The sequence below is a fragment of the Cydia pomonella genome, chromosome 16 (assembly GCF_033807575.1).
Source record: "Cydia pomonella isolate Wapato2018A chromosome 16, ilCydPomo1, whole genome shotgun sequence".
Classification (NCBI taxonomy): Eukaryota; Metazoa; Arthropoda; class Insecta; order Lepidoptera; family Tortricidae; genus Cydia; species Cydia pomonella.
The window spans coordinates 17555200-17576954 of NC_084718.1; the positions used below are offsets into that span (position 1 = coordinate 17555200).

The 21755-nt window shown below is 39.3% G+C and overlaps 1 protein-coding gene across 1 annotated transcript in view; it reads right to left on the reverse strand.

Moving 5' to 3' along the window:
• Positions 1-203: 203 nt before the first annotated feature.
• The window catches only part of LOC133526427 (Golgi-specific brefeldin A-resistance guanine nucleotide exchange factor 1), a 56226-nt gene continuing 34674 nt past the window's right edge, over positions 204-21755 (reverse strand). Inside the window, exons 21-31 of the mRNA XM_061863057.1 lie at positions 20045-20189; positions 18676-18782; positions 17001-17199; positions 13804-13925; positions 12724-12805; positions 11392-11477; positions 8818-8982; positions 6372-6539; positions 5469-5568; positions 4975-5237; positions 204-4042 (exon numbers count right to left, since the gene is read on the reverse strand). Coding sequence (XP_061719041.1) covers positions 3431-4042; positions 4975-5237; positions 5469-5568; positions 6372-6539; positions 8818-8982; positions 11392-11477; positions 12724-12805; positions 13804-13925; positions 17001-17199; positions 18676-18782; positions 20045-20189 — 2049 coding nt within the window. The 3' untranslated portion in view covers positions 204-3430. The remainder of the gene's footprint in view (positions 4043-4974; positions 5238-5468; positions 5569-6371; positions 6540-8817; positions 8983-11391; positions 11478-12723; positions 12806-13803; positions 13926-17000; positions 17200-18675; positions 18783-20044; positions 20190-21755) is intronic.

The following is a 21755-nucleotide window of genomic DNA, read 5'->3' on the forward strand; positions in this document are numbered from 1 at the left end:
TCAGCCGAAATATATGGCACTGTACTGCGCAACGTCAACTTTTGCCTATAAAAGTTACCTAATAATTTACGGAGCCGTAAAGCACCGTCTTTTTAAGCTGTTAAATTGGAAGCTAGAAATTTCCTTAGATTTACACAATGAATAGATCTTTAGGAGTATTTCCATGATTCTATAGGGTTATCTATCAAACTACAACAACTGGATAAAATTGTTAAACAGTTTTATTAATAAATTGTTAAACATATATTACATCGATAGGTATATAATTATATATAGCTCTCTATACAAAACGAAACGATTAATTACAATTTACATCCTGAAAAGACCCTGGTACTGAAGTCGGTAAATCATTAATAATAATACTATAAATCCTATAGAAGTTGACTAAAGTTATATAAGTGAGCTATCCAATCAACTCTACTATTTACATCAAATGTGGCTTTCCACCAGAAAAGGTTCCTTATAATAATGCTTCATGTTCATAAGGGCCTTTCCATCAGAAAAAGTTACTGATAGAAAGGTCCTTAGCGGATGAAGCATAATAATATAAATAAATAAATATTTGGGGACAATCTCACACAAATCGACCTAGCCCCAAACTAAGCAAACCTTGTACCATGGGTATTAGGCGACGATATACACACGTATATGGATAAATACATACTTATATACATAGAAACACCCATGACTCAGGAACAAATATCTGTGTTCATCACACAAATTTAGCCCTTACCGGGATTCGAACCCAGGACCATTGGCTTCATAGGCAGGGTCACTATCCACTAGGCCAGACCGGGCGTCAGTCGGTATAAGGACTCTCTGATGGAAAGCCACAGATAACGAGTTGGATCGCATTTACTAGAACTAAAAAGAAATTTGAACCCGCTATACATCCGTTTTCATATTATTTACAATGGAGCTCACGGCGCGGTGTGGAGCTGCACCTTAAATATGAAATGTAACTTCTGTACGGAAGGTTCAAATTCCTTTGTCGTCAGTAAAACGCCCTCGTTCAGCTGTTTAATGGTAATTACAGAAAGGTGCATTCCATGTTCGACGGCAGATGTCGCTGTAAGCTGATAGTTTGTATGGAAAAACATGAAATTTCATAACATGCTATTGGTAATGTATTCTAATTCTGTATCTCAGCTCTCTAATATACTACGACTGCTATCTGCCGTCAAGTGGGCAGTTATTTTGTTGTTTTGTTCGTCAGAATTTAAACCATTTGGTTGATAGGATAATATACAGGCTGTATTTAGTCACCATAATTTACGGGCTGAATATTTAGGTCTTATTGAGCTACTTTTCAACTATGGGACCAATCACAAAATCGCGAAAAAAAATTTACAGATTACAGAAAATTTACAGACAGCCAAAATGTATGAAACAGGTAATATTTGTGTCGCAATCCCATAGTAAAAGTTGCTCGGTTTGACCTATATAGGGAGCGTGCATGAACTGTAGGCGGCAGCACAGGAGCCGTCAGATTTTTGGCGCGAGGCGTAAATGTGATGTTTTTTGTTTCGATGTAGCCCACAAGATGGCAGAACCTACTATGCACAAGAAAACACGTGACGTGTACATGTACATGTCTATGGTTCCGATTCAGGCCACAAGATGGCAGACCCTCCAACGCGCACGGTCCCTATATTCACCACGTAAATTATTGCAGATGACTGAATAAACAACCTGTATTATATATTCTGTTCAATACCCAATAAATGTTATCCAAAACGTATGGTATTTTAGTAACACATATACAATCGTGATATATTAGTTTTTCAGTCGTGTGTGTTTAGGTAACGGTAAACTTGCTGAATTGCCTAAGTAAGGTACGAGATTGAAAAGCTTGATTATATCAATATTGTAAGTATACAATACTTTTTCTACGAGTCATCTAAAATAATACTTTTTTTAGAATAAAATAGTTAATGGAAATTGGTAACTATCTCAGTAGACAAAAATGTAGTACAAAAGACATAAATAAAAATATTATAGTTGACTACAGCGTATCTAAATGAATATTAAAGTCGAGTTGAGACATGAAAAGTACGCAATTATAATTTAGTATACGGAATCTTAATTCAACCATTACATTCGACGAGTAGAAAAATTACATTTAATTTTGTCCCTTTTGGGATTTCGGATTTATTCCGCCCAGAATGAAGAGCTCTTCAGACTGACCAAATTGGATACATATCTGACGAAATAAAAACTACAACAAAATAAATGTGACATTATCTATGAAAAGGGACCTTATTGACACTGCGTAGCGCGGCGTTGTTTATAATATGGGATCATCGTTGATAACGGCGTAAGCGCCACCGACAATAAGGTCCCTTTTCATAGATAATGTCACAAATATCGGCCCAAGTATGGATATGCACCTTAAAACGTAGCCGCTTAAGTTGATACAATTTATTTTTCTCTACAAAACCACTTTACCATACAATGACGTTACGGCTATCGTTTAGTTATATTTCTAGTTCTGATTGCTTTAATAAACAATAAAATAAAATAAAAACAGTACATGGAATGTAAATAATTTAAAGGAAAGTAAATATTAATGCTAGGCCGGAGTCAGAAGTACCCAACTATTCTAATTTGTTAATAGATGTTGCTAGGAAGCGTAGCTTTTGCAAACTCATTTCAACAAATATAAATTTTGTTGTACCCCATTTCATTTACCATGGCGGGATTCTACTTGAGAGGGTAATTAGGCGTAAACAATACAAGTAGTTATAACAAAAGATACCCGGCAAACTTTTTTTCGGCGTCGTGTCTTACAAACTGTCCAGTCTTGATCCTTTTGTGTTATTTTTTGACCACACGCTTCGATGAGCAGAGCTCGTAAAGCAATTTTTAAACAATAGATCAACATTATGGTTCTCTTTGTGCAGTTTCAAGTGGAATCTCGCCATGGTAAATGAAATGGGGTATACCGTTAGGTATGGTCGAATACTAAACTACATTTACGCAGCTTTTTTTTTATCCAAATTAATTCTTATTTTATAGAAACTAATCAACAACCAAAACTAAACTTTATTATATTAAAAAAATATATGATTACGGTTTACAAAAGTTATGCTTCTAATTTAGTGTCATTAACTAATCACAGAGCTCCCGTATTTTTTATTATTTTAAACAATATGTTTTTAAGTCATTATAAATTATGACTTTAGTACATAATCTAGGTTTCAAACATGAAAACAATTCAAAAAAATTTAGACTTGTCAAGTTGGTATCTCGTCTAAGACTTCCCATGGTTTCCAAGCGCTTATTACACAAAATAACTGTAATATAGACTAGTCAAACATAATTTATGTCGCCAAACAAAAATAGACTCCAAACCGAACATGCTAAATCGAAAATGGCATAAACTCAAGCTCTGAACTATTTACAACCAAGTCCCAAAGTCACACTCGAGCTATCCGTCTCCAGTTAAACTGTCAAACACCTCGGACCCCGGCGTGACGAGCTCATTCACAGAACCGAAGTAGCTCGTGAAATTGAAGCTCTGTGTCACGTTGTCTGTTGAGCTAAATTGAGTTTGATTTTTTACATGCATAGGGGTCGCATTTGCGCTTAGAGATTTTTTATCTAAGAGCGGTTTTGGGTCCTCAGGGTCGTATAGGGTTGCCTCTTTGGGAGATATTGTGGTATCGTTATAAGGGTTGGTCATGTATTCGGCGAATAGTTCGCTCTGTTTTATTTTGGTTACTTCGATTATGTCGTAGTTTAAGTTGATTATGGATGGTTTTGGGTCATTTGGAGTTTGTACTTGTTGGGGTGGTACCGGATTGGGCGGTACTTGCGGCGGTTGTACCTGTTGTAGAGGTACTGGTACCGGTTGGGGTGGTACTTGAGGTAGTACCGGTGGTATCGGATGTGATAAAACTTGTGTTAATGGTACCGAATGGGGTACTTCCTGAACTGGTACCTGCAGTGGAACAGTTTGTGGTTGTGGTACCTGCTCGGGGGCGCGGTAGAGCGTTGGTATTTGTGACTGAAGGGATATTCCTATTGGTGTGGAGACCATCTGGAAAAGAAGTAAGTTTATTTTAAAATGTTTGTATTAGTTAGGATTGTACTACAAGCTGAATACCGTTAAAGCTACAGCCGATTTTAATTAATAAGGTGACAATCATTCACTTTTGTGGACTTTTTGACATAGTCGACATAAGTATACATTTAAACTACATCTGTACAAAATAGAAATACATCAAAATTAAATATATAGATATCCAAAAACCGGTCGTAATCGGGTTAACGTTTAAGATGAGTTTAGTATACAATATTTCAAGTTTTATGCTCCTTTTCGGACCGTATTTTTTGGCCTTAGAGCTTACTCCGCTGTACAGGGTTTTTATTTAGTCACCTGCAATAATTTAAGGGGTGAATATATAGGTCACACTGAGCAACCTTTACTATTGGATCAACTAAGAAATCGCGAAAAAAAAATTACTTTCCCGTAGAAAATTTCAAGGTCAGCCAGCCAAAATGTATGAAACAGACAATTTTTTTTCAATTTCGTGGTTGGCTCCATAGTAAAAGCTGCTCAGTATGACCATAGAGAAATAAGAAGTAATACACTCACTCCATACATTAGTTTTGGTACCAAAATGCTTATTATTTTTGCAGTCGACATCTAGCACCGAGTAACGGAACTCTCAGTACTGCTACTCAACAATAGATATCGCAGCAAACAAAAAGTCTAATGCTCTATAATATTAGCGGAAAATCGTTGATCGTCGTTAGGTGTCGACTGCGAAAATAATAAGCATTTTGGTACCAAAACTGATGTATGGAGTGAGCACTCTATTACTTCTTATTTCTCTATGGTATGACCTATATGTATATTCACCCCGTAAATTATTGCAGGTGACTAAATAAACATCCTGTATGGTCTTCGTGCCAAATAAGAATAACAACAATGTCAGTTCTGTTCATGAATACTAAACTTAAACTTACCTCATTTAAAGGTTGTAGTAAAACAGACGCACTCAATCCTGTCTGATCGTACAGCGGGTTCCTTATAGGCACCATGCCACTAACTGGCATCCCCGGCACCGGCGCGACCAGCTGCGGGGCCCCGTGCGCCGCGGCCGGGGGCTGGAAGGTGGGGGACGAGGACTGGAGCGGCGGGGACTGGGTCGGGGAGGGGGTGTGGAGTGGGTGTTGGGGGAGGATGGGCGGGGCAGAGGGAGGAAGTTGGGTGGGTTTGGTGTCTTTTGCTGAAAGATAAAAAAAAATATGGTAAGTATTACGTAGCTACTTTTTTTAACCCTTTGAACGCCAGACGACGAAGGAATATGCCCTGCCCCGGACGCCAGGCGATAGCGATTATTTAAGCAAAATTGAACTTTACGAAGTCCCGCGTAAGTCCCATTGACGAAGCTGACGGCTGTGGCCGTCGTTAGCGTCCTTGGCGAGACTTGCGATGCGCGATGGTGAATGATATTTACCTTCCGGGAAAAGCTCGTCTTTCAAGTTAGGCAGAAATTCGCCTATTTTCTCCCACGTGATGTACCAGAGGTCGTTGTAGCCGTCCGCGTTCGTGAATATCTGTGCAAATAAAAATAAACTTTAATACTAATATTTGTAAGTCCAATTCATAAATATAGCCTGGTAGGTAACTTAAGGATGATATTCCACCTGTCCTATTGCATGGTCCAATGTGTATTTGTATCTCACATTTTGCTTAGTGAGAGAATGAAACGCAATGCACATGAGACAAAGAAATTGGACAGCTGGAATACCACCCTTAACAATAGAAATTTTGAATTTTGCGCCTTTTCTTTTTTCTTCTTTCAAGAGAGGGCCAACCACAAAAAATTTCATTAATTCATTCGTTTATTTGCCTCTCTCTCGTTCAAATAAGCAAGAGCTGTATAGTCAGTTAATTTAGATTTTTAGTTATTTGGGAAGGTTCAGACCATAACTTGTTATTAGTTTAAACGTTTCACGCAACTTTATTTAATCACGGAAACACCTTTAGGATTTAGTGTACGAAACGCTACCGGAATGGGTTTACCCAATGTCCCGATAGATGGCGCTGTTACTCCCATAAACTAGCGAACGTTAGATCAACGTAGTTGTACAAAGTGTGGAACTTTTTTTTTACAACTTCTCTGAGGATTCGTGTGAAGATTGGTACTTGTAGAATAAATACACATCTGTTTAATTAAACACTGTATTTGTTTTTGCATCCTCTTCGATACCCTAGTGCAAAATTTGTACATAGTCCCTCGAACCGGAATAAGTAAGATGTGTAAAGCACTTTTTTCATTTCCGATTTCCTTTTCAAATTCAAAAAGAATAAATTGTCAAGGATGTTGTCCATTATACACAGGGAGCGACCGCCTCACCCGCACAGAGTGCATGACGAGTATCATGTTCTTGAGGGACTCCAGCGCGGCCTCGGTGAGCGGGTCCAGCGGCGTGGCGAGCAGCGCGCGCTGCACCGCCACGACGCGCAGCCACAGCGCGCCGAACGTCGGCCGCGGGGACAGGGCGGACAGGTGGTGCAGGAACACCTGGAATATGAAAGAGAATATGTTAACAATATCTTATTTAAATTTTTACACACTTTTCAAATCATTTCTATATTTCTAGGGTGCGGTACGGCGTTCAGCGGAGCGTGTAGCGTCTGGCGCACATGCCCATCCTCTAGAAATGAAATTGGACGGTGCAAAAGTACGTAACTATCTATTATGAATACCCGCATCGCTCAAGCATCAGTTTTTAAATAATGGAGTTTTTATGTAGAAAACAGGGTCGGACAAATCCAGGCCTTTTACTGTTCACCTTTTTTTAATAGTGCTTCGAGTCGGCTAAACATAATCCGACCCTATTACTTTTTACACTTAAAACTCTCCTAAGTTGCCCAATCTTTATAGGGAACGTGCATGAGTTGTGCCTGTTTATTGGCGCGAAGTGTAAATTTCAAGTTTTGCTTCCAACTTAGTTATACTATTATATATATTAAAATATAATAAATAAATAACTGACCGCTGACTCAACGCAGAGCGTATGTTTCCAATTCAGGCCACAATATGGTTGAAAGTACATACATCGTACATCTGCCAACTCCTCTGGTGTGAGGAGTGGGTAGCCTTCCCATCCTTTCTTTGGATTTTTGGCGGTATGGTGTTCGCCGCCCGTAACGACGGGCGGGTCAATTGTTGCCTTTTAGGCGGGGCTTCTTTGAAGTGGTAGAAGTGTGGGCCTTTCTGCGGCTTTGAGGCTGGTAGGCTTCTCCGCTGCTGAGGCCCTGCTTCTTCTCTTCTTTTCCTTTAATTGTCTCCTTCCTTCTCCTTTGCAGGTTGTGCCAGCGTCCTAGGGAGCTGGCGCTGCCTTCGGGTGTCTGGCGGGCGCGCGTGGAGTGGCGCGATGCCCTGCAGGTGGCGGTGTCTGGAGTGGTCGGCGCGCTCGAACATTCTGCCCGAGAGATGACTGATGAAGGCGTCCAGGCCCTGCCATTTCAGTCCACGCTGGATATCGATGTTACGCACGAAGCGGGGGGCATTTACCACGGTACGTAGAGACATATTCTCCTGCGCACGCAGCCTTTTCTTGTTGGTTTCAGCCGTCAGGGCGTACCAGGCTGGTGCTGCGTACGTCAGGCGGGACCGTATGTATGTCTTGTAAATCCCCAGCTTCGTGCGGCGGGGGAGGTTGCTGCAGAGCACTGGACGCAATAGGGTTCGTGCGGTTTTTACGCGCCGAACCACCTCGTCCACGTGCGGCTTCATTGTGAGCCGCCGGTCAAGCGTCACTCCCAGATACTTGATCTGCGGCAGCCAGGCTATGTATTCGTTGTTCAGGCGAAGAGGCGGGGGGGGGCTTGTTGGTGAAGCCGGTGAGCATGGCCTGCGTTTTCCCCACGTTGACGGACATCCTCCACCTGGAGAGCCAGTCGGGGAGGGCGTCGAGGGACCTCTGGATCTTCTTGGCGGCGTGCGAGGGGTTCATGGACGCGGCGAAGAGTGCCGCGTCGTCCGCGTAGAGGCCCAACTTGACGTCTCCGACGACTGGGAAGTCGTCCGTGAACAGGGCGTAGCAGGCTGGTGAGAGTACGCTCCCCTGGGGAACGCCCGCGTGGATGGGATGTTCTCCTGAGGTTGCGTCCTCGACGGCGACCATGAAGCGCCGATCAGTCAAGAAGGAGGACACCACCTTGACTAACCGACGGGGTGCAGGGTGTGATGCTTCGGAGTGCGGTGCTTCGGCCTTCGACAACTTGTAGATTAGTCCCTCATGCCACACTCTGTCGAAGGCCTTCTCCATGTCCAGGCATACGGCGGCGGTGTGCTCCTTCTTGTTCATGGCCGTCGACATGTAGTGGAGCACTCTTGTCAGCTGCAGTGTCGTTGAGTGGCCATCTCTGAACCCAAACTGCTCCGGTCTGGGCTCTATGTATGGTTGCAGTCTTCCTAGGAGAAGTCGCTCAAACACCTTGGAGAGGGTGCTGAGTAGGGTGATGGGCCTGTAGTTCTCCGGTCTTCCACGGTCCTTGCCAGGCTTAGGCAGCATAATCACCCGACCAAGCTTCCAGGGGGTCGGGTAGTGCCCCGAGCGCATGATCCCGTTGAAGAGGCTGGTCACCGCCACTATGGAGCGCAGTGGTAGGTGACGTAGCGCCTCGTTCGGGATCATGGTTGAAAGTACAACGTGCACGGGCCATATATACAATCCCAGTAAAAATCCGTTAGCGTGATGTAGAAATCGCCGTTCTCAGCACAGCGCCATCTAGCGTGATATTTGGCAAACCATTTTATATGAAAGTCCGGATTCGAACAATATGTGATATACCTTGCATAGTATAGTGTTGGCGCGGCTGGCGTGCGCGGGCGCCACGGCGTCCAGCAGCGGGAACAGCACGGCGGCGAAGCACGCCTCCCAGCGGGCGCCGCCGAGGGCGTGCAGGCCGGGTGCGAGGAGTGCTCGCTGCAGGTACGCTATCGCGCTGTTTGCCACCTGGAATATACATGCTTAGCAAATACATCTAGTAAATTAAAAAATATTCTCTTCACTAAATAAACTAAGCCGGTCTGGCCTAGTGGGTAGTGACCCTGCCTATGAAGCCGATGGTCCTGGGTTCGAATCCCAGTAATTGCCATGTTCAGACCCCTGCTGCGTTTGCTGTGATATTCAGTGCGCGCGAGTGATTTTGCCGTCAACATTGAATAAGCGCTTACTGCACCGCTATTAATAATTTTTATATGTCTACCCGTCCCTTGCACTTTTTCATATCTACCATGTAAGACGTTCATCGTCAATTAAATAGTTTAAAAATATAATTTTGGGTTTTAATAGTCATATTAAGGCTCCGTAATGTACACTACGATACATGCCATATATTTGTGTGATAAGCACAACAAGTATTTGTTCCTGAGTCATGGATGTTTTCTATGTATTTAAGCATTTGTTTATTTGTTATATATATCGTAAGCCTTCTTGAGCTTACCGTGGGACTTAGTCAATTTGTGTAAGAATTACCCTATAATTAATACAGAGTCGATGAGATTCGAGGAGTTAATTCTCAAACATTTGTCTTTCCTTATTACGAGAAGACAGATCATTATGAATAGGCATAAACCTATTTTTACCACGAAAATTATTTTCTGTTTTTGGTTACTTTTTTAATATTCGAGTACATTCGACAATTTATTTCTTTATGGATAGAGCATGGCGCTAGTAGCGTAGCAAAATATGACCTCCACCGACGCCACACAAAGATGGATAGTATAAGGGCCACATGCCCCAATCACTAACCCGGGATTAGAAGCCGTTATCGAATTTAGTCGCAAAAATGACAAATTGATAGATTTAGTCGATGAAATTGTACACCTTTTGTTAACTATTAGAAATAACAAATACTGGTTTCTATTAGCACGTCTTGTTATCTTTCATTTTAATAAATCAATAAAAAAAGGACTCATTTAATTAGTAATAATTATTTTTCTGATGGACTTTTAGGTACACGCGCGTAAATCACTGATTTAGTCGATCTTATTTGTAAATTTCGTAAAGTTTGAGTTGCTAAAAATGGTAATTTTGTATTACACATATCCTCTACTTCAACTTTAGTAAACTACATTTTTGTTATTATAAATTTGATGTAGTGTAAATGAAAGTTAGACGAAATCTATTTTCTACAGAACCTACTTCAAAACAAGTGACAATTTCTCTGAAAATCGACTTAATTTCAACGTAATTTTGATACTTAAACAATCTACTACATTTGCTGAAACTGTTCTTATACATTATTTTGTATAACTTACCACCGTGATTTATTGATGATTTTTTAAAAACTGTACTTTCTCGTCACATATTACCGGGGACGCACCCTTGCGACCTCATTATTAAAAGGCAAGATGAGAATGCCAATAGAAACCAATACTTGTTATTTAGATAACAAACAAAAGGTGTACAATTTCAACGACTAAATGTATCAATTTCACATTTTTGCTCTAAAATCGTTACTGGGCTCTTAACCGGTTAAACCTGTAGTTACCATGGTTACCAGTACAATTTGACACTGGATAAACGGTTTAACCATCTATCCCAGGGTTCCGTAATATCGAATATTCGGCGGAGCCATCGGCCGAATAGCCGAATATTCGGCCGCCGAATAATCGGCAAGAAGTTTTACCTAAAATGAAGTAAAATCGAACGCGCGCGTGCATGCGCTGTGCAAGTTGCAACTAATTTCTCGCTGTAGGCAGTCTTGGATAGAAATTGCGCTTATTCTGCACGACATTGCGGTGCGTTAGATTTCGTTGTGTGTGTAAAAAAAAATATTTTGTATTATTTTTCTCATCTTTTTGTATTACTATCTATGAATATAAAGGTAGTCTGACTTGTAGTTTGTTACTTTTTAGACCCATCGTTTGCCGTTATCTACGTGTTAACGTACTATTCGGTATTCGGCCGAATAGTGAAATTGTGGCCGAATACCGAATAATGGCCGAATTCATTGCATCTCTAGAAAAAAAACATAAACTAAAGAACTGAAGTTTGAATTACAATTGGAATGGAAAATATTTGGATTACAATTATTTATAGTAGTTCCATACATTGGTCCTGCGAGTTGAAACTCACGTTCATCAAAAAACTATAAATTCGGAAGAATATCCTGCCTTAATCCTTAACCGAATCTTTAAAATACCTACTTTCATTTTAACCGAATCTGACTGCCACGTGACAGGCATAGCCTAGTGGGGGCCGCAGGATATTTTTTAAATGTATTTTTTTTTTTAAATAAACAACAACAAAACAAAACAAACAAGATTTTCTTTTAAATAAACAATTCTTATTTTAACATTATTTAAGCAGCTGTCTAAATAATTTCCACGATTTTTTAAGTATGGCATGTAAACTTACTTGCTTCCTTCTGTCTGTACAAAATTCGGCAATGCCCTGCAGCAAAGGTTTCCACGCCACTTCCCATAGGTCGTATTCCTCAGCACCTAGAAAAATAGTTTTTAATGGAATACATAATACACAAGATGTACTTCTTCCCTCGTATCCTCGTGACTGAGGGACGTGAAGACTGCGGACACTCTTCACCAGTGCTCTCCAAGCCGCTCTTGGGCCCGGTGTATGCTAGCCTGCAGTGTGGTTTTTGTCTGGTCATTCTGTCCGCCCAACGCATGGCCATACGTCCGTTCTACGCTTCCTGGGCATGCGGCCAGTGTTTTTTTTTAATAATTATAATTTATTGAATAAACAAAAAAGTTACAGTCTAGTATTTAATATAAGACCCATCGTAGGCAAAACCTTAAGGTTTGTGTGCCGATGGGGAGTTCAGAGAAAAAATAATCTTATATCTGAATTAAAAACAAATTGTAGGATTCTTGGTACAGTCAGCATCAAAAGTAGCGGATCAAACAAGGTCTCAAAAGTATCTACCATTCTGTAATAACTTAACAAACAGTGATGGTTTTATATCTAGAACAATCAAAACTGTAAAATATATACTTTTGAATGAAAATTTTAGAGATTTATCTATATTTGGGAAAGTTATCCGGGATGTCAGATACTTTTGACGCGTTGTTTCATCAGCTCCTATTGATGCTGACTGTACAAGTAGCTTGTATCGTTAGATTTAAATAAGTCCAGACTATGTGGCCCTGTCCTGCTTAGATGTCCGAAGAAACCAAGTACATTAGCAATCTAGTGCATCAATTTTTTATATTCCATATTAATTTAAATTGTATTTTTTTATTTAATGCATGTTAATTATAAGATATAATGTTTTGAAAAGATATGTCCCGCCGAGTTTCTTTCCGGTCCCATATCGGGATACCCTTACCCGGGATACATTTTAGGAGTGGTAGTAGGAGGGTGTAGGGTTAGAGCGATGTAGCTTTATTTGACGTTCATAAGCGCATTGTAATATGGCTACTTGGAAAATAAACTATCTTTATCTTTACAAATTGGGTGCAAACAGTGGAGAGCCTCGATTTAATGTTGAGTTTGTCAAGAAATAAAATTTGTGATGTTATTATATCATATCAATACATTTTTCATTGTAAATAGTTTTGTTTCTTTGACATTATCTTGTTTTACGTTTCGTTTTCATATACAATCATGCGCAAAAAACCAAAATTTCTCTTCAGTTTTCAATTTCAATTTATTTCTCAATGTTTAATGCAGGTTTTTACAAAAGTAGACTCTGTAACTAAGGAATTAAGGTTGTAAATCCTACGTTACCTTGGTCCTGGTCGGCTTCGTCGCGCCACCATTTGAATATTTGCGCTGTCCGGCTGTGTAGCGTGTGCATGAGGTCTAGGAGCTGAAATAACATTACGGGTTAATACTGTATATGCAATTGGCAACAAATATAGCTGACTCTGGTCGTAAGAATGCATACATTTCCCTACAAGTTCCAAACATGGACCCAGACCCGGGTACGTCCTTAAACTACGTCCAAAAGAGAGGTATGGACATTGTGAATGTCATCTCGCTTTGTGTGGTAGGGCACAGCACAGCGGATCTTTCCAGATCTAGAGCAGAGGCCAAGTGGGGAAGTACCTCCACCTTACAGAAAACCGCAGCCAAATAACACTAGACCCTACTCATAGTGTTGTGTTCCTGCCGGTGAGTGAGGTAGCCAGAGCTCAACGAGGGTGCGGAGTGTTAGGGTCGGCAACGCGATTGTAACTCCTCTGGAGTTACGGGCGTACATAGGCTACAGAGACTGTTTACTATCAGGCGCGCCGTCTGCTTGTTTGCCACCGACGTAGTATTAAAAAAAATAGATGAAACTTAGCGTGGTCCAATCGACTGCATCATGGTATAACTGGCAAATTATAAATAGAGGTTACCATTTCCGGGATTATTTCCCGTGGCTTAGAAACATTTTTGTAGATGGAAAAAGTATTGCAGCTGGTTGTCTAAGTCAATAAATAACGGCAAAAGACAGTTTCTACTTGGCCGATATTTTTACAACTTTTTATTTAACTTGCCCTCTGTTAGTATGTATGCGTAAGTCAAATTTTGGAAGTTAAATTTTACCCACTTCCCGATTTTCGATTGAGCTGAAAATTGGCATACATATGTAAGTCGGGTGACAATGCAATATTATGGTACCATCGAGCTGACCTGACGATGGAGACAGGAGGTGGCCGTAACTCGGTGATAAAAAAACGCAACCAATGTTTAGGGATTTTAGAATTGTCTCAATGAGTATTCGTTGCTTGTGGAAAGAAAACTATAGTCAGCGAAGGGCTTGTACCAAAAATGAAATTTGAATGTACCTGCAGAGTGGTCTGTTTAAAGGGTAATGCATACCTGCAAACTGACCATGTGGTATTGGTCCTGCGTGTCGTCCTCTTCCTCGCTGCTGGCCTCGTAGCTGCCGCGGCGAGCGGAGCTCGGCCGCTTCCTGCCTTCGCGGCTCTTCTGTTTTTTGGCTAATAACAAAAACAGCATTACGACCGCATGATCAAAGGGTAGTTCGTTTAGGCTTTCTTCTTCTTCTGGTTTGGGGCAAAGCAGCTGACATACAGACTATATTTGTCGTACAAAAGAGAGACATTCGTTCTATATATAACTTAAGAGCACGTGAATCATTAAGAGAACTTTTCAAAGAAATTAATATTTAAACTGTAGCTTCCCAATACATCGATAGTATTATTTATGTTATTAAGAATCTAGACTCCTTCACTAATAATTCAGATGTCCATAACTATAACACTAGAAATAAAAATAATCTTTCTATCAGAAAATTTCGTGTCCGCAAAGTACAGAAGTCATTCGTTGGACAATGCATTCATTTTTATAACAAGTTACCTGACGATGCCTTAAGATTACCCTTGCCAGCTCTTAAGAATTACTTAAAAAAGTCATTGATATTGAAGGCATATTACAGAGTCGAGGACTACTTGACAGACAAACATGAATAATTGTTCAAACCAGAAACTGTAAAAACAAGTAGCAATTAAAATCATTGTATTATGTGTATATGTATAATTATTGTATAGGTGACACAGCTCAGGTAAGAAAGCACATCAAATATTTTTTGTAGGTATAGCAATCTTTCAGATTTATATAATGTATATTCTCATTTCTTTATTAATTTTATTTTTCTTTTCCTTTTGTAAGAATTCGATATGTTTTCTGAAAGACCTAATATATATATATATATATCACACACACAATCTCTCTCTCTCTCTCACACACACACACACACACACACTGTGCTGACACTAAATAAGAATTAGGCTTTATAAGCTTCTCTTATAAGTTATCTGCTTGTATTATCTATTACTAAGCTTTATTAATTTTAATTTCCTTATTCTATTTTTTCTTTTTCTGTTCAACATGGTTGCCAATAGCCGCTTATGTAATATATTTAAGTAAATCGTATAATTTCCCTCACGGGACAGGCTTTGCCTAGTGTGAGGGTCAGAATAAATTGTAACTTGCTCTAATATTTTTTTTTTTTGGAAATAAACTATTTGTATTTGTATTTTATCAGATTTCTATAAAGAAAAGTAGCTACTGTGTGTAATTGCATGATTTATATCGTAATCTAAATTGTATTTTTTTTTCTTCTTATTTAATGCATGTTAATTATAAGATGTAATGTTTTGAAAAGATGTGTCCCGCAGAGTTTCTTGCTGGTCCATATCGGGATACCCTCCTCCAATTGAGGGGGGATTTAAATTTTCTCGGGTCAGAGGGGTAGGGTTAGAGCCGGCGTAGCTTTATTTGACGTTCACAAGCGCATTGTAATATGCTTACTTGAATAATAAACTATCTTTATCTTTAATGAACATACTTTCATAGGTTTTATAAAAAATGGACGACCTTTATTTTTCCATATAAAATAATTCAGCAAGCAATTTATCACTACTTTGTTTTAACTCAAAACGTCTCATTAATGACGCGTCACAACTGTCACAATTATGGAAGATGGAGGTAAGGAAATAAATCTCCATGTACCAAAAAGTGACATCAAAAAACCTTAAATAGGTGGCGCTACAATACCTAGAATACTTAAACAAATTAAATCATAGACAGCGCACTTCACTCCGTCAATAACGCCTAGGTTCTTAGCTACTCTAGCGCTACTCTGGAGAGATTTGGAACTATTATTTATAGCAGACAGCTAGACACTTTTGCAACAGTTCTACCATAAGACATTTCACTCCTTTTAATTCCACACTCCATAGTCACAAGTGATTACGATGTACAATACAGTATGGACGGTGGAGGTAAGGAATGGAATCTCCATATACCAAAAAGTGTCATCAAAAAACCTTAAATAGGTGGCGCTACAATACCTAGCATACTTGAAAAAAAAATTCAATATAGATTGCCGCTCGAAATTTATTCAAACATGAATTATGTTGTTGTGGTTAAAAGTAAATTCAAACTTTCTTTCAGAATCATTTTAAACTACCAAAACCTATGTCTCATTTAAGTTTGTGGTTATATCAAAAATACACGCGGTATATTTTGAAGTCGTATGAAAATTTAACAAAGATTCCACTTAGTGTTTTAATCACTCGCGCAACATGTTTCGGTCTCCTTTCTCAAGCACTAACAGTGCGAGTAAAACACGAGTTGAATCCGTAGAATTAGTTTAAGATCATCATCTTCCTCGCGTTATAGGGAGCGTGCATGAACTGTAGGAGGCAGCACAGGAGCCGTCAGATTTTTGGCGCGAGGCGTAAATGTGATATTTATTGTTCCGATGTAGCCCACAAGATGGCAGAACCTACTATGCACAAGAAAACACGTGACGTGTAAATGTACATGCTTATGGTTCCGATTCAGGCCACAAGATGGCAGACCCTCCATCGCGCACGGTCCCTATACCGGCTTTTTGGGTGGCTCATGGGAACCTGGGGTCCGCTTGGCAAGTAATCCCAAGATTTGTCGTAGGCACTAGTTTTTACGAAAGTGACTGCCATCTGACCTTCCAACCCAGAGGGTAAAGTAGGCCTTGTTGGGATTAGTCCGGCTTCCTCAAGATGTTTTCCTTCGCCGAAAAGCGACTGGTAAATATCAAATGATATTTCGTACATAAGTCCCGAACTCATTGGTACAGTCAACAAAAATGTGCCAAAAATATGTATACACTACCTTAATATGTGGCCATAACGTCGTGTATACATATTTTTGGAATTTTATTCGTATCGATATTTTCAGACGCGACCGTACGAGCCGGGCCAATGGTCCCTTCCATCATACAATATAACGACGACCGGTTTGGCCTAGTGGGTAGTGACCCTGCCTACGAAGCTGATGGTCCCGGGTTCAAATCCTGGTAAGGGCATTTATTCGTGTGATGAGCATGGATATTTGTTCCTGAGTCATGGGTGTTTTCTATGTATTTAAGTATTTATAAATATTTATATATTATATATATCGTTGTCTAAGTACCCTCAACACAAGCCTTATTGAGCTTACTGTGGGACTTAGTCAATTTGTGTAATAATGTCCTATTATATTTATTTATAAATGAATAGCCAAGTTACCTCTAGTTAAAGTAGCGTGCGCGAATATCCTGACAGCGCGCACGGCGGCGCGGCAGTTGTGCGGCGTCACGTGCGCCACGTCGCGCACCACGAGCGCGAGCGCCTCGCAGCAGCGCGCCAGTGCTGCGCGCTTGTATGGTAGGAACGTCAGCTGGTCTGTGTCCAAGTCCGAGTCGGGGGTTGTGGCTTCGTTTTTTACCTGTCCAAAAAAGGGTAAATCAGTCTGGTTTGCCATGGTTACGTCCTCCTGACTGTTTAAGCCCTGGTTTTATGGAGTGTGGAATTAAGAGTGACATCTCTTATGGTGGAACTGTTGCAAAAGTGTCCAGTGGTCAGCTATAAATAATAGTTCAAAATCTCTCCAGAGTAGCGCTAGAGTAGCTTAGAACCTAGGTGCTATTGACAGAGTGAAGTGCGCTGTCTATGATTTGATTTTTTTGTTCAAGTATTCTAGGTATTCTACCTACTCCTTTAATAACACAAATCTCTATTTTGATATACTGCTGGGACATCAGTTATCCGCGACCACGACCAGCAAACCTGCGTCGAAACGTCGGAAATAAAGGTAACAAAATAAATTCGCAATATACCCGGTTATACAATGTTTTTAAAATATTAAAAGCCTTTTAGATAATGGGTCATCTGCCAAACATGTGTATCTGGTTGCCATGGTTACGGTGTCCTGACTAACTGTTTAAGCCCTGGTTTCATAGCATTTATGCTATCCGAAAAAAGGTATTTTGTGGTTATTATACGCCTATAACATTTATAACTTTCGCGTTTTGAACACATTTTAAAACTTTAATTTTAATAAGCAGCAACGTCTGCGTGTGAAGCTTAGAATAAATTTAAAAAACTTAACCCAAGGCAGTAGTTTTTCCACTTTTAAATTTATTTAAAAACATATTTAAAACCGGGTCTCGCGTATCGCGAACACATGGGGTCATCCATTAATTACGTCACACGAATTTCTAGGTTGTTTTGACATCTCCCCCCTCCTTGTCACACTTGGTCCCATTTGGCAAACCCCTCCATCCTGGTATGACGTCACATTTTTGTCAATTTTGTTTTCAAAGAAATCGGCAAATCGAATTAGGTATTAGTAAAAATGTATCAAAATATTTTTGATAAAAAAAATGTTAGTAATTTAAACCCAAAACCCAAAACTGATTAGGAAAGAAAATTAAACGAATAAAAATGATTATCGTTCCGATAACTCGTTATTTAAGTGCACAGCGAATAATAAAAACTGGGTTACTGATGAAGTTAAAGTGACGTCACAAAGTTTGTGATGCCTACTCCTTTAATTACACAAATCTCTGTTTTGACATATTGTTGGGACATCAGTTATCCGCGACCACGACCAGCAAACCTGCGTCGAAACGACGGAAATAAAGGTAACAAAATAAATTCACAATATACCCGGTTTAACAATGATTTTAAAATATTCATAGCCTTTTAGATAATGGCTCATCTGCCAAGCATGATAGAGGGATATGGCGCAATATGGGGCATTTTTTCTAACAAACCATGCTAAGGTTATTCCCTGGCTGATAGGACAGAATAACAAGAAGTCAGAAAAGATAATTCTAAATTTAAACTTTCATAACTTTGTTTCTATGAAAATTTAGACTTCTTAGACTTAAAAGGTTTATAAATAGATAAAAATATTCACCAATATCCATCCGTGAGCGCGTGGCGATTGAGACAATTCGCTATCAGACGAGGCCGATGTAGGCCGTCTCTCTCCCTCTTCCTCTGAACCTTCGGACCGACTCGAAGCTGCAATACAAATTGGAAAATAAGAAAATGGGATTAGCTCTTTATAAGGCATAGGGGTGGCAGAAATTATGCAAAATGGAACCCTATCACTTAGAAATAAAGTTCAAAATCACGTGGGATATATATTCCCTCTGCTTTATAACGGCTAACGCACTGGCTTCGACATTGCGCGACTGGCTTCGGGTAAAGCGTCAACCATAGGTCGGAGCGAGAGACAGCGATCGGACCTTCGCTGTGTCTCGCTCCAACCTCGGACCTTTCGTTTCCACCTATGGTTGTCGCCTTAGCCGAAGCCAGTCGCGGAATGTCGTGGCCAAGCCGTTAAATCTGCTAACAGTCTAGCTGCCTAACTAATCAAAACAGCTATTCTTTACGAAACAAACTATGTTACTATGAATTTAGTAGAACGGATCATGATGTCATAATGATCCACTTCTGTTTAACGATTCTTTGATTTTATAATAAAATGTCCCTTATAGGGATTCCGATCTGGAAAATTTTAACTATTATGTGAAACTGTACAAAACGCCGGCGGCGCAGAGAACAAAATATTCCCAATGATATAATAATATAGATAGGTTATACCCATACATAAGGAGCACAAAAAATACTTCCATATTTATTTCTGTACCTACGTTGTGATATTTTGACGTTTTTCTCATATGTGCATTGTTTTGTTTTGTTGAATATTAATTTTCAATTATCATTGTAATTTATATTCTGTTCGATTCTAATTATTATTATTATTACAATAAATAATCATTTTACGATAAATAGTACAAGCTGAAAGGTAAGTACCTATATTTTAACTGTGTGAAAATTTTATAAGTACATGAGATAAATAAACCAACTACGAAGAAATCTGTTATTTTTGATTAATTTTCGCATTCCATTCATCTTTGTCATACTCGTTGTTAAATAAGAGCTTGTCTCTTTCTCTTTCGGTGAGCGCGAAAGCGCGTGCACATTTCTCGCTTGCCCATGAGCGACTAAAGGCAACGTGTACAATTTGTCACAAGGTAAGCGCTTCAATTTTCGTATCTTGCGTTGGAAATAATTCATTGAATCTTCCATGAAAAAAAAAAAAAAAATGAAAAATATCTTTATTATCTATATACAAACATATAGTAAGCATTTGCTGGGGCCTCTCTTTCTTTTTCTTTTTTTGGGTCCATTCTTATTCGGTGTGGACGTTTAGCTCTTTTTTTTTTCACTACAAAACGTCAATTGCTAAAAACAGCTAATGTGTAGGATGTATTTACCAGTGTTATTAGCAGAGGGGGCTATGTGCGCGGGCCAAGCGCCAGCACCGGCGGCACAGAGGAGAGAGAACACAATTTCCCACTCCTCCGCGGTGTGGACGTTTTGGGCGGACGTTTTCACCAGCTCGTACAGGCCGCACGATATCTGCAAGTAATGATAGAATATAGTTCTATGGCTGGTAGGTATTAAGGTATGGGTTTTTGACATCTAGTGACGGCTGTTATTTTATAATTTTAAGCCTGAAATAAAACATTGAATTGAATTGAATAGTATACACTAATCAAGTTTTGATATTTAGTGATGTTTGTAATTTTTAGTGTATAGCTTTTTGACACTAGTGTTTTTACAAATATAGGGAGCGTGCATGAACTGTAGGAGGCAGCACAGGAGCCGTCAGATTTTAGACGCGAGGCGTAAATTTGATGTTTATTGTTCCGATGTAGCCCACAAGATGGCAGAACCTACTATGCACAAGAAAACACGTGATGTGTAAATGTTTATGATTCCGATTCAGGCGACAAGATGGCAGACCATCTGACACGCACGGTCCCCATATCGGGCTTCTATACATGTAGTGGCTAGGGTGACTTATTTGGTGTTGAATAATAATCACTTTTATATTTGACTCCGTATATTCAAGAATACTAGTCAACTGTACAATGGATCGGGCGGAACCGGCGTCCCGTTGCTACGTAAAGTTATAAAGCTTCATATCGCGGTACAAGCGCACCTAAATAAATATTATAGGACATCAGTACACAAATTGACTAAGTCCCACAGTAAGCTCAATAAGGCTTGTGTTGAGGGTACTTAGACAACGATATATATAATATATAAATATTTATAAATACTTAAATACATAGAAAACACCCATGACTCAGGAACAAATATCCATGCTCATCTTATGAATAAATGCCCTTACCAGGATTTGAACCCGGGACCATCGGCTTCGTAGGCAGGGTCACTATCCACTAGGCCAAACTGGTCGTCAAGTAAATATGAGCTGACATAACTAAACTATTCCTATATGTTATTTGTAATGTTTAGTGTATGTACCTTATATATTGTACTGTAATGTACATGCATGTAAAAAATATTCAAACACAATATTGTGCGTTAACGGCACATAAATAGTAGATTGTTAACCAAGGGTAGAAAGTGAACCATATCACCTGAGGTATTTTAGTTCACAGGTGAGATGTTTATTTTTACCCGAGTTAAACACTCTACTTTTCATTTTTTGAATCGACTATGTGGAAAGTCAAACACAAGAAATATAGGTTATGACTGGAATTAACGCCATTTACATATTTGATCGAAAAAAAAATCTAAAACTTTAGACAATCCATCTTTAACTAGGATTTGTCTGAACGACCTTAATGTATACACGCCTTCAAAAAAGTGAAACTTCAAAAAAATGAATTAATGTAATGTAATGATAATATTTTAAACATTCATCGTCATTTACATTGATTTTATATATATATATATATATATATATATATATATCATACATTTAAATATTAAATACTAGTAGTATAATTTTTAATAATGCAATGCATTATTTTATTTCAATTCAACCTTAGTTTAATTTCGATAAAACTTGGTCTGAAAATGCGAAAGCTAATATGAGAGCTTTTAACTGAATAATATAGCATATATGGCTGTTAGCCGTTGCTCGAAGTAAAAAAAAATACTTTCCACCGGTGG